The sequence below is a fragment of the Sylvia atricapilla genome, chromosome Z (assembly GCF_009819655.1).
Source record: "Sylvia atricapilla isolate bSylAtr1 chromosome Z, bSylAtr1.pri, whole genome shotgun sequence".
Taxonomy (NCBI): domain Eukaryota; kingdom Metazoa; phylum Chordata; class Aves; order Passeriformes; family Sylviidae; genus Sylvia; species Sylvia atricapilla.
The window spans coordinates 42,324,030-42,340,622 of record NC_089174.1 but is presented as its reverse complement, the minus strand read 5'-3'; the positions used below and the strand labels follow the sequence as shown (position 1 = coordinate 42,340,622).

General features: G+C 44.3%; 1 protein-coding gene across 1 annotated transcript in view; it reads right to left on the bottom strand.

Annotated features, from left to right (window-relative positions):
- PSD3 (pleckstrin and Sec7 domain containing 3) overlaps positions 1 to 16,593 on the bottom strand; it is a 103,619-nt gene that overhangs the window by 50,155 nt on the left and 36,871 nt on the right. Inside the window, exons 5-9 of the mRNA XM_066339219.1 lie at positions 12,400 to 12,606; positions 12,218 to 12,298; positions 8,592 to 8,704; positions 5,727 to 5,785; positions 2,054 to 2,143 (exon numbers count right to left, since the gene is read on the bottom strand). Of these exons, the coding sequence (XP_066195316.1) occupies positions 2,054 to 2,143; positions 5,727 to 5,785; positions 8,592 to 8,704; positions 12,218 to 12,298; positions 12,400 to 12,606 (550 nt within the window). The remainder of the gene's footprint in view (positions 1 to 2,053; positions 2,144 to 5,726; positions 5,786 to 8,591; positions 8,705 to 12,217; positions 12,299 to 12,399; positions 12,607 to 16,593) is intronic.

The window sequence follows — 16,593 nt, the reverse complement described above, 5'->3', positions numbered from 1 at the left end:
GCATTCGTATTTGCACCCCAAATTCTGGGAAATGGATCCACAATAAATGCTGTATAGAGCTTCACAAGTCCTGGGTGAACACTCAGCTCTCCCTGGTCTTCCTTCCCCTCCAGCACCGCTCTGGGTGCTCAGCAGAATTGCAGAGCTTCATACAAGGGTGCAGCAGGGCTATGAAGAGAACACAGGGAGACGGCAGAGGCAGAAAATGCCACTCACTTTGCCACAGGTCTGCATTAGTCACCAGTGATGCTCAGGACCTCGCTCCCACAGGGACACACTGCCACCCTGTGGAAATCGCTCTTCCTCTCCCAGGCAGCTCGGCAAGGATGCAGAGAGAAGGCTCACCACCTCACCCATGCTCAGCGGCTACACAGCTAATGCAGCAGCAAGCCATGTGCACTTTGGTGCTGTGCTGAAGAAGGGTGCTGTGAATTTAATTTATTGAGACTAATACAAAAATTAATTTCTGCTAAGTCTTTGTAATTACACATTTAGTGGCAGCATGGCTGCTGTGAACACAGTAGCACAATCACTCATTCCACTCCCCTCCACTGATAAAGTAAAAAACAAGCGTCAGTTCATCAAATCTTCAGACAAGCCAGATGAGAAACCAAAGCCAGGCACCACCTCTGTCCCCAAGACATCAAAGCAGCACACAGAAAAGGGCAGAAAGCCTTGAGCGAAGTGGGACATCAACACCGAACTTCTTCCATCTATCAATATCCAAAAACTCCTGAGTCCTGGTATTTGTTTTGGGTGAAGAGTCAGACATCCCTAGCATTAGCAGGTGAGCACTAAACACCAAGGTACAGCTCTAGCTGCATAATTCTGTGAGAAGGAAAACAAACAGCAGGTGAGCACCAGTGGAAGTCTCTTGTCAGTACACTCAGGTTATTTAAACACAATCTGGAAATCTATTTATTCAGTAAGGGCTGTAATTAGCCAGCAAATTCATCTCAACACATCCCTCTATGGAAAACTGAGAAATTAGATTCCTTGGGGAAAAAATAATTTAAGTGTGGCTGCTGACAGATGTACAGACTCAAAAATTAAAGACATTAAATCTAAAATAAAGGGGGGCTGCATTTATATTCCAAATTGCTTAGTAAGAACTGACACAGGAGGGCCCAACAAAAAAGCTCCCTGAAAAAAATGAAAAAATTAAGAAATTACCAGAACTAGAAGACAAATTCTGCTGCATTCAACTGTGCAGGTACATCTGCATTTCACAATGGTCCTGACAACAAAATCCTCAGAAGAGATGGCAACTCATTTGGTTTGCCTCAGTAGGCATTGGGCCACCTCTCAAATGCGGCAGTCTCTTATTTTTATTTCCATTTAAAAAAAAATAAATTATGAACTCCAGTGTATGGGTACCTGTCTTCATCTAAACAAAGCACTGTTTCATGCTAGCAATCAGACAAAAAAGAAGCGAAACATTCTCATTTTTACTGACAATAAAACAAGGTTTGTCCTGCTCAGCCTCTTCCCCCATTCTTCAGATTTAACTCCTGGCACAAACTTAATGAACAAAGGCTGAAGCAATGCAGTCTGTGCCAGACAGCACATTATAATCTGAAATTACATCTCCAGCTCTAATGTGAATACCCCAAAGCACCTTTGATGAAAAAACACACACGCCTTCCAGATTGTACACACAGATCAGCCTTAGCCTTTATGTATTTGCATTCAGAGCCAACTGGCTGCTTCTGTCTGCAGTAATCAGGAGACAGCACTCTGGGTTGGCATGACCACATGAGTTTATAAGGCACACAGCTCTGGGGCAAGACCTGCTGCAGCTCAGTTTCACCCCTCTGTGCTGCAAAGTCTCCTTCACTATAAAGTGAAGGCAAGAGGGAAAACAAGAGAATAAACAATTATATATTAATCACAATTTATTAATTATATAATAAATTATATATATATTATGTATGTTTAGGGCCCATCACTTGTCATGTTTGACAATTACAATTCAGAAAATGCAAGATAGGTTCTCTGTTTTGAACCATCTTTCAGTAAAAACAAAACCCACATTCTGCAGTTAATTCCTTACCTTCAAGAGCCCTCTCGGGAAGTCTTTACCATCATTCATCCCCTGGAGGTTGGCAACAAACTCTTGGCAGGTCATCTTTTTACCAATGTTCTGAAAGGAGTGCGAGAGAAATGCAACATCATATTCCTGCTGCTTTCCAAAATGACAGGAATAAGCAACACCAAATGAAATGCATCTTCCTTCTCTCCTTTAAGCCCAGGCAGCACTAAGAAAGCATTCATGAGATTACTCACAGATGAGCATCCTTGTATGCATATAGCTAGCAAAGGGAAAGTACTTTTGCACCCAAAGGCCCACATATACCCCCCCAAAAACCTCAGCTTAACACTGAGAGTTATGAAGAGGACAACGGTGAAGATCTCTGGTATTCGCATAGTGCTTATATCCCCATGTCTCCAGAAACTCTACCAGTCTCTGATGGAAAAGCTCTACTTAAATCTGCTGCAAGGCACAAGGAAACACGTGACTGAGACCCTTTCCAAACTCTTCTCCTACAATTTCCAATGCTCCCTTTCACTGGCAATTGCCCTGAGTTGGAGTGCAACGCCCAGGTGTAGCCATTACCTTTTCTTATGCACAGGCTAAGACTGCTTCGACATTTCTATAGGCTTGCTCTCTTTTCTCTCATTTTGTCTACGTCTGAGATTGAAAGTTGCCCAAATAAGCCACAAGTGCAAAGGCACAGTTTGGCTGTGTAGGAGGCAAACTACATCCAGAGTTTTGAGGCTGCTGTAAACTAGCCTTGAATTCCATCTCCACTACCCCCCAGAGAAGGTGTCTACACTTGGTGAGAGGTCTGTACCAGGTGCTAGAAGGCCCCTGCTTAGCACGTAGACACACACTACATTGATAAAAAAGGACACCAAAGACATCGAGGAAAGGAAAGCAGCCTGAGACGAGGTGTGAAACATGGTATAGACAGAAGAGAAAATAGGGCTCTGTGATGGTCATGCTATCTTTGAGGATAGCACCACTGTCAGCTGGAAAACGGATGCGAAGACTTTTCCACTGTCAGAGCATGCTTTGTCTGTAGAAATACAGCAAAAGAGTTCTGTGTGAGCTTTGTCCTTGGCCAAGAATAGAATCTCAAATTAGCACAGGACTGGAGCCCAAGGAAGGGCACCAGTTGGTAATTCAACAGGTCTTTCCATGTTAAAAGTTACATGACAGCTCAAAGTGCATATCCTCTATTTACCCTCCATAATGTATGATCAGGAAAACCACTGAATCTTGGCCATCAGCCTCACCTAGCCAATAAGGAAGATCCCACAGCCTGCGGCCAGCACAAAAGCAAGCAAGCAGTAACTCTGGAACAACTCATGGCTTCCCACAACAGGACAGCTCCACAACACACAGACTGTAACTGTAGCTCTATGGTTGCAAAGCTTACAACTCATAACTTCAGTCTTCAAGTGCAGGCTGGAGCTGGTCTAGCAGACTTACAAATGCTTTCCTTTCTCCCTGCAACTTCAGCCTACTTCTATTTGTTTCCTCCAGGCAGCAGTCTGCAGCTTCCCCATGCTGACCAAAGCCAACATCAATGTGGCACTGCAGACAAATGGTGTTTTGCTGCAGGACCAAAGCTAACATCTCTATCCAGTGCCACACAGAGGTTCCAGAAGATGTGCCTGGTTGTCTAGAGATACCTCAAAACTTTCTAGCACCACTATGGGTGATGATGTCCATGCAGAGAAGTAAGCATGCATTTCCAAGACACACCTAGCAAAAACTGTTTACTTACAAATGTAAGTGCAACAAGACAGGGAAAATAAAGGAGGATAAGTAAGAGTTTGTCTACAAGAGTTAAAGACAAGCGTGAACTGAAGGTAGAGCAGCTGCATTACAGCCCTACAAGCAGTTGAGCTGATTGCGAAATAGAAGTGTCTGTACTTATGATCAGTAAGTCAGTAACAAATAGAGCTCAGTGTATAGACAAGCCCTGTGACTCATTTGCTTCCTGCTCTAGCAGAATCCCGGTAAGGATAGGGCAAAGCATTATCTTTGCTAGAAAACAGGCAATTAGGCATATCTGCAAAGGCTGCATCACAAATCAAAAACACCAAACTCACCACCTATGTGGAAAAATGCAAAGCAGTAAGAAGATGACCAAAATTAGAGGAAATCAGAGGGATTGGAGGGAGCACGATGACACACCCATGGACATAACACAAGCAGGAGTCTGGCAAATACTACAGCTGTGTATATGTAATAACACACTGTTAACTGCCAGTGGGATACGCCTCCGAAGTTATACACTGCAACAACCAGCGTCAGCAGCAATGACGGGTCAGAGCCAGATAATTTATACCTACTGAGGACTGTAGGGCCCACTAAAGCATCACAGGGAGCAATGGGAATGGCTGTCAGGCTGATGTGTAACCATTATTTCGTCTCCCTCACTAGTCTGTGAGGCCAGGCAGGCTGTAAAGCAGGAGCCCCAGGCTGCCCACCACTCTGGGGAGTGGGATACCTGCACAGAAAGACTCAGGTGTGCTCAAGAGAAGTCATGTGTGCTTAAGAGACAAACTGGGCCACATTCCTGTACTCCCCACTCACACTTGACTGACACGCCCTTCAGTAGGGAAGAGTGAGAGAAAAAGTTCCTCACAACTCCCTACTGTTCCTGCTCCCACAATCTTCAGACAAAAGCATTCAATTACATGGGAGGTGGGTCTCAGAACTCCTTGTGAGCACTGACATCTTGGTTTTATCACCAGCACCCCTACAGGGGCTAAGCAGTTAAGACACAGCCAGGGTGCCTCCACGTCCTGTTGCCCAGCGCAACACCTGCATGAGAGTGTGTGAGAGTTCTCAAGGGACACCTTTCTGGAAGAGCCCTTGCAAGTGCAGCAGAAGGCCAGAGAAAAGCCCCAGTCACCCAGCTGAGGCCACTTTTGCACACTATCATGCTATGCTCCCTGTGTTTTTAAACACATCATCCTAACTCCAGGACAGAGGAAGCCTCCCATCAGCATGGGAATACCTTGAATAAATAGCAGGTGTATTTTACCATAGGGGCTGAAATAACCATCCTAAGGCTGATGGCACTCTGCAGCAGTGTGACTAAGAGGACTCCAACCAGAATACTATTTCACCCAGGCAAGCAGTGGGGAGAGGTGTGTAGGGAAGGAACATAGGGAAGAAAGACAGGGCTCTCCCTCACCATGCCCATATCCCCCCTCCATTCTCTTGGCTCTGAGTACACCCATCATTTGTCTGTGCAAAACTCTGCTTCCACCAGATCTGCCCCCTGCAACTGAATGCCTGCAAACATCACCATCCTTTTGTGACCTTCCCAAAACTTCTTCACATCCCTCTTTATTCTGCCTTCCCACATGTTTGTACACACTGTAAAGGAGAAGCCAGCCCCAAGCACAGCTTCCTGGTCAGGGCCTGCTACAGGAGCACACCAGCACACCAGAAAGACAGGCCTGAGGACAGGGAGTATGCTCAGATATTATGGCAACACCAGGCACAATGCGAGCTTACACATGACTGATCAAGACACGCTGGAAAGGCCTACCCAGGACAACAGCCCGGGAGTGCAGCCTTCTCACTGTCTGCTGTCTGCAGGGGCTTTAAAAGAAGGCCACCAGCACAGAGAATGCCACAAACCACCCCGTCCCAGCATGGTGTGAATAGGGACACTCTACACAAAGCTGTGCACACTCACATGGCCATGCAGGTCTGTGTTCAGCAGCATCATGGCACACGTGAGACAGTGAACTCCATCTGCAGAAAGAGAAATAACCAGAGTCACATGCAAAACCACATCTGGACCATTAAGAAGCTGAAACTGGGACTCGTAGACTAATTGAATCTGTTCTCTTTATAAGAATCTGTTTTGTCAAGAAATACACATAATTAGATAAATGAACAATGAGGTCATCACATAGCTGCCAAACCAGAACAGTCTTTCTTTCATCTCTTCGTAATTGTCAAAACTGTCCTGCAGCACCCATGGATGAGGCAAGAAAGACAGGAAATCATGCTATCACTCTCAGCTTGCTAATACCAATATTACAGTCTGAATCAAGACCTTCTTCTTCATTTACTTCAGTGCAGAAAGGGAAAAGTAAAATACAATTCTTCTTGTGTAAAGAGTGGGTGCAGCAGGGTATCCTGTTTTTCTCTCCCTCTGGCTCAGTCCTCATTCAGAACTCAATTAGACCTAATTTTGAAGAAGCATACTCAATTATTTATGCTGCCTTAGCTCCATGTTGGGTAGAGAGTACTCCAGGGGTTCTTAAGCTGGTCCTGTGGCCAAAGCCCTCAGCAATAAGCCAGATTCATAGAACCACAGAACAGGGTTGGAGGACTGAGAGACTGAAGAAAATGATTACTCAAAACAACTGAAATGTGTGGGTAGGGGGAGCGGCTCTGCAGAAAATGGGATGGTGCACTGCTCCACACTCCACTCTCTGGAGCCCCTAGTTCAGAACTGCCACCAATCACTGGCACACTGAAAGCAATGCCCCACACCCTGCCCTGGAGCCGCAGACAAGCCCTGGGGTGGCCGGAGTACTGGAAGATGCTCCCTGGGGTTGCTTGCCACAGGAACTAGACCAGACCCCAGGATATGTGATTGTGTTCCTATCGTCTTTGGATTTTATGGAAGCTGAAACCACACGAGGATCCAGGCCAGCAGCTAAATCTTGATTTTCACCCTTTCTTTTTGTCTCTTTTTCGTCTTTTCTACTCCTAATTTCCATTTTCTGAAATATGGGTAATTAATGTTGGATGAGTAAAGTTTGCTAAGTCAATGCTCTGTGAAATGCTTTCTTTTGACTTACTGTTTGTTTTAAAATCTTCCAAATTCCTGAACTTCTAAGGTTTGCTATGGAAGTCTGGTTGTGAACCTTTGGGGAACTTTTGTCAAGTATCTTCTTCGTGCCCACCTCAGAAAAAGTAGTAGTACTTTAAACCCTTTTAGAATAAACTTTCCAACCAAGTTTAGAAGGCACCCTACAAGGATCATGGAGTTCAACTCCAGTCTCTGCACAGGATATCCCTAAGAATCATACCATGTGCTTGAGAGCATTGTCCAAACACTTCTTGAGCTCTGCCAGGCTGGTGCTGTGACCACTTCCCTGGGGTACCTGTTTCAGTGCCCAACGACCCTCTGGAGAAGGTGGTTAGGGAGAAGAACCTCTCTCTAACGTCCAGCATAAACCTCCACTGACACAGCTTTAAGCCATTCCCTCATCTCCTGCCACTGGTCACCACAGAGAAGAGATGAGTGCCTGCCCCTCTTCCACCCCTCGTGAGGAAGCTGTAGACTGCAATGAGGTCTCCCCTCAGTCTCCTCCAGGCTCTGCAAACTATGTGATCTCATTGCTCCTCATCTGGCTTCCCCTCTAGACCACTCTCCATCTTCATATCTGTTTTCAGGATACTTTCTGATAGCTTTTTATTTTTCTTATATTGTGGTGCCCAAAGTGCACATAGGATCCTGGGTTAAGTGTGCAAGATTTAAATGCTTACTCAGGGTCTGAAGTCACAATTTCCCTCTTGCACCCTCTGGACTAGTGTAAGGCACCCACATCATCAGGCAAGTCATTATTTCACTCTGGACATGACACACTCCTTCTACCTGACTGCCTATTTCAAGTGCCTTGAAATAAGAAAGGGAATAGGCAGAGGATAGAGAGAACACAGAAGTAGATCCTGTTCTTACTACCACCTTCCCTCCCCTGCATGACAGCCAGTAAAGCTGAAGAGCTATGAAGTGCCCAAACATCACCTCACTACAACAGGGGTAGGTCACAAAGCAAGGGGTAAGGAGGCACAGTGGTACCTCCAAGTGTAGCAGATCTTTCTCACTTATACTTGAAACTAAAGGTACAGCTAAACCCATGACTGCCTTCTTTTTCAACCTCCTCCTTCAGTGTGTGATCAGCATGTGCTGCAATGACAGGGCCACAAGGCTCTGCCAACACGTCTGGCTGAACACAGCAATTACACCAATAGACAATTTGTCCTCTTCCGCAGTCCCAGTATTCTCAGGTTTGATCTATGTGCTTGTTTGTTTCCATCATCTATTTCCAAACTGACTGAAAACACTGGCAAGGAAGAGCACTCTGACTGATGTTAGCTAGTCGAGATGAAACCATGCCAGGGTCTGGATACAGTGCCCAAAATTCACCCCCACGACTGGCAAGAGCTGGTATGCCTCATGCCAATGCATGAAGACACAAACACTGAATGGAGCACAGAAAACTAAAATCCTCTCTTCCTGTTGACATGGGACTTATTCTTGTCCACATGAGTGCCACTGGAGCACAAGTACCCACACAACAAAGCCAGCGAGACCAGAAACTGAGGACAAATCTGGAGGTGCCACAACTAAAGGTTTAGATTGAGGAGGCCTAAACATCTTTCTTGCTGAGGGTTTCAGTGATTACCAAAGACAGTCTCTAAAGTGTGGTACAGTGACTACATAGCTTCATTTTCCAGGCATAAACCGTATGTGCTGCTGAAGGTGAGAATGAAGAAAGACAGCAACAAGCAAAGACTTCAGTATCAGAAACAAAGTTACCTTGAGAAGAAATGGCATTTGGGTTGCACTGGTAGTATCTGCTGGAGAAGTGGATTAAAACTCTCTCTCGTTCCTGAGTTTCTCCAATAAGTGAAAAGGCTTTAAAGAAACTCCTAAATAAGGAGTGGAAAAAAAAAGTGAAATAAAGGTAATAAATCTCATTTTGCTTCACGCAGTGCACAGAGCAAAGCACACGACAGCAAGCAGTACGTAAGCACATATTCAGTTCCAAGGAGACTTTCTAGGAAACTGGACTATTATTCCATGCACAGTTAACTCCAACATTACAGTAAATGAAGGAAGATTTAAATTACTACCAGTGTCAGCCACAGAATATACAAAATAGTAAGTAATCCCACCACTTGAAAGAGCTGTTCTTACTTTCAATTTTTTTTCTTTGGGCAAGAATTGGAACATGTGTTTTTTATGCACAATAAGATATCCAAGATGTTCCCTATTCTAGTCTAATTACCCACCGCCCCTCTACCTTTTAATTTTACTTCATTAGTACTTCTCTCCAAGCCAGAGAAGGTCTTTTAGGTGGTGAAGTCAAGCAAGTGCACAGCACTCACAGCTAACACCAAATGTGTTGTCACTTATCAGAGTGGCCCGGGCCACATCAGTCAGGGAGCAGTGTGACTAGCTGACCTGCAGAAAATATCCAAGCAAAAGGGCAGTAAAGTAGCAACACCTCCCACTGAACTCCAATGGCATGAGGAGTAACTTAGCCCTCCTGAGCTTCTTGCTCATGAGAGCCCAAGGTGCAGGGCTGACGCACATCTGGGCACACTCACTGGATACAGCCAGAAAGCCTGTGAGGTAGGGAGGACACACCTTTCACTTCTATTCTCTTACTTGACCACCCCTCCTCTTAACCTCACTGCTGTTTTTCCACCTAGAAAAATGCACCTCACAGCCAAAGATTACCTGCATTCATTTATCAGGATGCTTCTAAGAAAATACTACACAAAACTTCTGGATCTAAAATAAGAAGACATACAGAATGACTGTCTAACAGACAATTTTTAAACATCCCATGAGATTGAAACTAACACCAGATCTGAGAGGAACAGAATATATTCCTGGAACATTCACATCTATCTAGTCTCAATGCACAAACTTTAATTTTTTTCTCTCTGATGTAAGGTCAGAGACAGGCTGTACTTGCAACAATCTCACACCCACACAAAGTGTGATCTGCCTGGTAATAACTTAATTTCACACGTAATGTATTGCATATAATCCAATTCACAAGTAGATACAAGTGAATCTTCAAAGGGTTTCTCTGTCCTTCCTACTTTGTGCTCCTGTCCTGGTTCTGGTCAAGATAAGATTTCATTTTTAGTGTAAGGGCTGATGTTACTTCTGATTCTCTTGAAGGGAATTACACGTGAGCTACATTACTAGAACTACAGTAGATTTCAGAAGGAAAGGACCATCAGATCTATTGGACTGTGCAGATCCAGAGCCCTGGCACATCTGACACACAGGAGTGTAAGGCCTTAGTTCACACCAGGACATGATGTACCCCAATGGCATCAGGATATGTGAGGACAGAATCCACGTCTTTCTGGGGTGCCAGGGGGATCCCAACAGCTGGCTGCATTGGAAGGTGGAGAGAGCATGACTGGAAATGAAAAACAGTTCTCTGTGACTGGCCCAGAGGCCTCGTGCATCCTTAGCTCAGATTGCTTCAAAAGAGGGTATTTTAAGGACCCAAAAAGCTGCTGTGGAGGCAGAGGAAATGAGACAGCTGAACACCTTGCCTAGTCTCTCAGAAGACCTCTCTGTTTTGGGACTGCTGAGGGTTGAAGAACAACAGGTACCAATGACTACAACATCACTGCACCATTGACAGGACTGCAGCATCCAGGACTCTGTGACCTCCATCCATGAGATGATCCATGAACTGGAGAGACAGGGAGTGATCAGCAAGACTCGTTCACCCTTTAACAGTCCTGTATGGTCAGTGTGTAAGCCCAGGAACCAACAGACTATCACAACCTGAATGAAGTCACACCACCACTGAGTGCCACTGTGCCCAGCATGCTGGGACTTCAGTATGAACTGGAGTTCAAAGCAGCAAAGTGGTGGCACCATCAACATTGCTAATGTGTTTTTCTCCATTCCTCCAGCAGCAGGGTGCAGGCCTCAGTTTTTTACCTGGAGGGGTGTGACATACACCTGGAACCTACTCCCCTAGGGGTGGAAACAGAACCCTATTATTTATCCTGGACTAATCCAGACTGAACTGGAAAAGAAGTGGGTAACAGGGTCAGGTCCAAGAATACGTGTAATACATTGACAACATGATCATGCAGGGCAACACAGCAGGAGTCTTTGAGAAAGGGGAGAAGACAATACAAATCCTCCTGTAGGCTGGTTTTGCCGCTCAGCAAAGTAAGGTCAATGGACCTGCCCAGAAATCTCGGTTTTCAGGAGTAAATGGCAAGACAGATGTCATCAGTCCTACATGAGCCTGGGCACATTTTAGAGACGCTCATAACTATTAATATTAACAGGATATCTACAGGGAGCAGAGACCTCCTAAATATATGGCACAAAGCAATTATGTGTTGGATTTCACAATCTGAAGGAAGGGTATATTTAGCATCACACTTCAGGAGTACTAAAACAAGCAGCAGACCTCCCACTGCCCAGCAGCTCCCACCCTATGCTGAGTAAGGGCCCCAGCTTGGCTCCACTCCCCATGCCTCAGGACCAGGTGGTTCATGCTTGTGCAGGCATGTTCCATTTCCACCGCCCTCAGCAGGCAGGACTTGGTGGGTGCCTTGGATCTGCAACGGTCTCATGGCATCACACCCCCAGAAATGCATTTGCAAAGGGGCTAAGAAGGGCATGCACAGCTCCTCCCAGATTTCCATTAGAAAAAAAATCCCCACTTAAGGAACCTCAGTCAAATGAGTTAAACTCATTTAAATCCTCTTAAACATCAGAACACCAGCAACTGCACTAACAGGCCACTGCTACAAAAACTTGGTGTTCTGACTTCTGAGAAAAAAAACTGAAAACAAACATTGTTGAGGTCTGATTACAGTGTAAAAAGAAAAGAAATGGGAAGGGCTGAGTTTTCCAACACCCACACCGATGGTTACCAAACTCACTACAGCTTTTTCCACGTATAAGTTTTTGCTCTTTTGCACATTTCTGGATTCCTCAGGGAGACGCAAAGAGAGGAGCTGCTGAGCCACACCAAACCCTGGTCTTAGTGCACTGCAGCAAAGCAGAGTATGCTCCAAAAGGCATCAGCCAGAAAGTCTGTGCAGATCAGCTGTGAGAAACACTGTAATTCCTCACTGGCATCTGGCAGACTACAAGTCTCCTGTTTTGAGAGTAACTGGACACTTTTCTCCAACTTCTCTGTATCAAGGACCATTCCTGACTAGGTCCACCCAAATATTTCCTTCTCCATGTGGCAACCTCTCCAGCAGCACTAGAATACGGCAGCACACCAAGCCAAACAGAAGAGGAAACCTCTGTCCCAAAATACGTCACAGTCCTCCCTTCATCTTCTTACACCCAAAAAGCACAACATGTAAATCAGGACAACATGCAAATAGAACTGTTATTACACTGCCAATGTAAAGTCCACTAATGAACTGTACCTGAGCGAACAGTCCAGCGTCATGCCTGTGAAGTCAAAAAATTTAAGATACTCTTCAGCCACAAGCTTGCTGAATTCATTGCTAAAGAAAAGCAAATAAATAAATAAAGGTTATCATTCAAAAGTGAACCTCTCCAGAACCATCAGTAAGAATGTGGCCAAAGGCCTCATATCAGCACATACTTTTTACCCAAATGTTTTGCCACATCAGAGCGTTTGAATCTGTCTAGATGGTAGAGGCGCTTAGCCAGGCGCCTGGCTGCTTCCAAATTGCTGCTGCTCCCATTGCTGAGATCATGGCCAGGGGCTCCAATGGCATCTTTCTCCTGAAGTTCATTGCTCCCCATGGCTGCACTGGAGTATACCACTACATTCTGTAGTTCAACATTGCTGTGAGATGAACAGAATAAGGAAAGAAGAAAAACAACGTAACATTAGTTTCATCTTAGAATAGAAGGCAATTAACTGTAAGGAAGCAAGATGATGCCAAGTGACAAAATCCATTTATTTGAAGGAGGAGTGTGGAACAGGGACATTCACTTAGCAGTCAGCAGAAGTTAAGGGTGTTTAGCAGACAGCCAAATATGGACTTTACTTCTGACTGTGCTAAGTATCCTCAACTTGGGCTCACTTCAGAGAGCTCTTTGCTATTATCAACCTACAACTGCATCTGAGTGATTTTTGCATTAGTATTTTTTAACCCAATTGCTTGCTGGGCTTGAAGAGGCCTCTTTAAAAGGAGGAAATTAACTGTTTTTCAGGAGAAATGCAGTGATTAAGCTAGTATGATCAGTTACTCCAAGCTCAGTCAGAACAAGTCCCTTCCTCATTCTCCCTCAGTTGTCCTGGAAACAACACAATTCCTTGAATCTAACATAATATCACCAGAACTCTCAGTGGCTTCTGTGTTGCCCATGAGCAGAGGACATCCCATGGGAAGGCATTGCTAGATAAAGCAGGACTCAGAGCAAGGAACCCAGTTTAGATTATGAGAGACATAAACCACCCATGCCAACCCGGAGAACTCCTTACTTCCTTCCTGCTCCCCCATGGTGATAATTATTTCCCTCATCAGTTGCTCAAAGTCAAGATGTTCAGCATGGAGTCCCAGGCCACTTCATACAAATCATGCATTTATAGATTCCTCCCACTTCTAGTACAATAGGAAAGCTCTGGTTGAGCTGTGTGCCTGCTTTGCTTCTCCTATGAAAGACGCAAGAGCCCACCACACCAAAAAATGCACCCCCACATATACATCCCTGCACAAAGGAAGGCTTTCAGCTTTAGAAAAGCTTTTCTCTGACACTGGAATGAAAATTTTTGCAAAATCTCAGCTCTGCATATGTGTGTGTGTGTGTACTTGACAGCACTTCCATTTTTATTTCTATATTTTTATACTACATAGGAATTCTTTCTACTAAAACCCAATTTACACAGGGCTAATGAATGATCAGCAAGGGTCATGCATAGGGCAGATATGAGTGGAATGAGTTAAAATTACTTTGAACACACAGCGCTTTAAACAACATACCACAGCTTCACACACCACTGTAATTTTCAGACTTGACAAGCCATGGTTAAAACAACTGATTGCTCTGCTCCAGTAACAACTGTTTAGCCATTTACTCAAATGTCTGCCAGCCACTTATTGACTCCTCAAAGATGAGATTTTCACATAAGGTGAGCTTAAAATAAAAATATTTGGTATTCTGCATGCCACAAATCATCACCTTTTTCCTACCTCTCTTCTCATCCGTGTTTTAACAAGGCATTTACAGAACGGATATTCGCCCATTCTACCTCTGTTTCCAATCTTTCAGTGCTGTTACAGCATCAGAAATATCCCACATCTACCTTCTAGGTACAACTTCTTTATCAAGTATTTGGGGAAAACAGAAATCTAACCTGCTCCTGCAGAAACTAGAATTTGCATTGGTTTGCATTTATTTCAGTGTAAATAAAATGGTATTATAAAAAAAGGCAGTCAGTCTCAATGCCAAGTAGGAAATTAATACTGTAAATACAATTTCAACAACACTAGTATTACTAGCCATCAGTTATCCTACAAAACAAAAAAAAGCCCATCTTGACGTCACTGCTGTGGAAAACACCTCCTCAGCCTTATCCAAAACCACTAGCCCATGTCTGAAATTCTCTTAATTAGGCCTATATCAAACTTGTGAAGAAAGCAAATGACAGAGTATCCTGACACAACCCTGATCAACACCTTGACCATTCAAATCCGGCACAACTTGTTCCAAATTCCCCTCTCTAACAATTGACAAGAACAAGGCATACCCAGGTGTGCTAACATGATCGATGGAGTCTTTCATGTACAAATGCTGCTTCATAAGCCATGCCAACTCACAGAGCCTCACCTCACTATAAATTGCAATCCTCTTTCACCACTGCTCTTCATTAAAGGTAGTATTTATAGCCTGAAAGATGGCCAAAGCTGACAAGAAACATCTGTACCCTGCTAGGAACCAGTGCACTACGGAAGTCAACGTTACCACAAACCATCACAAGTTCAGAAAGAAAGGAAGTGCTAGCATCTGCCACTTAGTGAAATTAACAGTACAGCAGCTCCCAGCTTCTGCTTTGCCTCTCAGAGCCATGGCTGGGATATGAAGGAGGAACACCCAGCAAGAGGGAGGATATGCTCTTTCCCCTGCTTGCCAAAACTAGTCAATAGGGCTGCATAACAAACCCTACCTTCCAGCTTCTCCAGTTTAAAGCTTCATCCTGACTGAGGGTGCCCATACAAGCATGGAAGAATAAGGGATGCTTCCTTCTGCTATTCCAGTACTTAATTCTGACAGTTGATTAGCTTATTACTTAGTAAAAAGGGGGACTAAGTAAGAACTTTTTGTACCTAGTACAAAAAGTAAGTACTAAGCAAGTACTTTTTGGACTTCATACAGAAGTACGAAGTACAAAAAGGCTGTCAATTCAGTACAGGTTATCTGTAACATAAGCTTCTTGTTCAGGGGAAATGGCAAATTCTTAGCAGTAAAGCGAGACTACAGTTCTCAACTGGCTTTAGGTGGCTTGAAGACCCAGTGCTCATACCACTGAGGGCTTAGGAAATGAAGATTGTGCATGGCTACTATGCAAGCTGCCTTCAGGGAAGGATATTGTAGCTGGGTCCAAGTGCTGCTACTCAGGGAAAAGGCTGACATCTCTTCTTACTTTCAGCGCTTTCCAGGTGCATAATTTTCCCTCTGTGCCTCAGTTTACTAATCTGCTGAACTCAGTAATACTTGCCTCCCTCTGTAAAATGCTTATGATGAATTCTAATCAAGGGCTAGGAGCAACCAAGGCTGAAAGTAGGTCTCTCTTCTGCAGTCTACAGGTTCTACACATAAAGAATCCACAGCAGCATTACCATCAAAAAAAGTGCCAAGATAGAGCTTTGCAATAGAGAGCAAGGCTGGACACAGATTTCTCATGCAGCTTTACTCTTTATCACGTAGAAATGAAAAACCTCCACTGAAAAACACAGGTGGAAAAATGTAATAGATTATATTCCCCCTAATCCTAGATTCAAGGCCAAAAGTGCTTGTAATGATATTACTAGTAATTGCCTGTCCAGCAATGGCTGCTGATTTTAATCCAGAGACACTTATATTAATCTGCTATCAGAAAACACAGAAAACAGAAGCTACAAAAAACTCCAGACCTCTCTGGTCTCACAGCACATGAGCTGTGGCCAGAAACCAGGTCTACAGACGTCTACAGACCTTGTTATTTCTGTACCCAGCAATAGACTCCTGATGCATCCTTTCTCCTGTCAAAGCATCCCCAGATCCACATGGAATGCACAGAGGAGGTGACCGCTATATCCAGCAGAAATTACAGGAATTCTATAAGCAGCCACTGTGGTAAATACAATACTTTCTAACAGCAGCAGACACCTCTCCAAGCTCACAGATAAAACATGTAACCTGAAGACAGTAAGCTCTGCCAGGCTTTCCGGCTTTCCTGTATTACACCATAATAGGTGTAATTGCTAGGGATTTTATACTGTTTTCTTCACTTATTCTATTATAGACCAGTTCTACAGCGATTTAGATCCCAATGCCAAGGTATCTCAATCTTGTCACGTTCAGCACTTAGCACACTTGATCTGTTTAAGAATATTCTAGATTCACTTATTGCCCCCATCTCCCATTCCCAGCTGCTACCAAAACTGAAACTGCACAGCAATGTTTGATTGAAGATTGGCTGCAATTTCTTGAAAAAAACACAGCAAGGCCAGAAACAAAATGGTAACAATACAGGCACCTCATATCCCAGTGGTCCAACCCCCTAGCCAACTAGGCTGCAAGAGGAAACCTCAGCCTCAATGTGCATTTATGATACCTTCAACCTTGG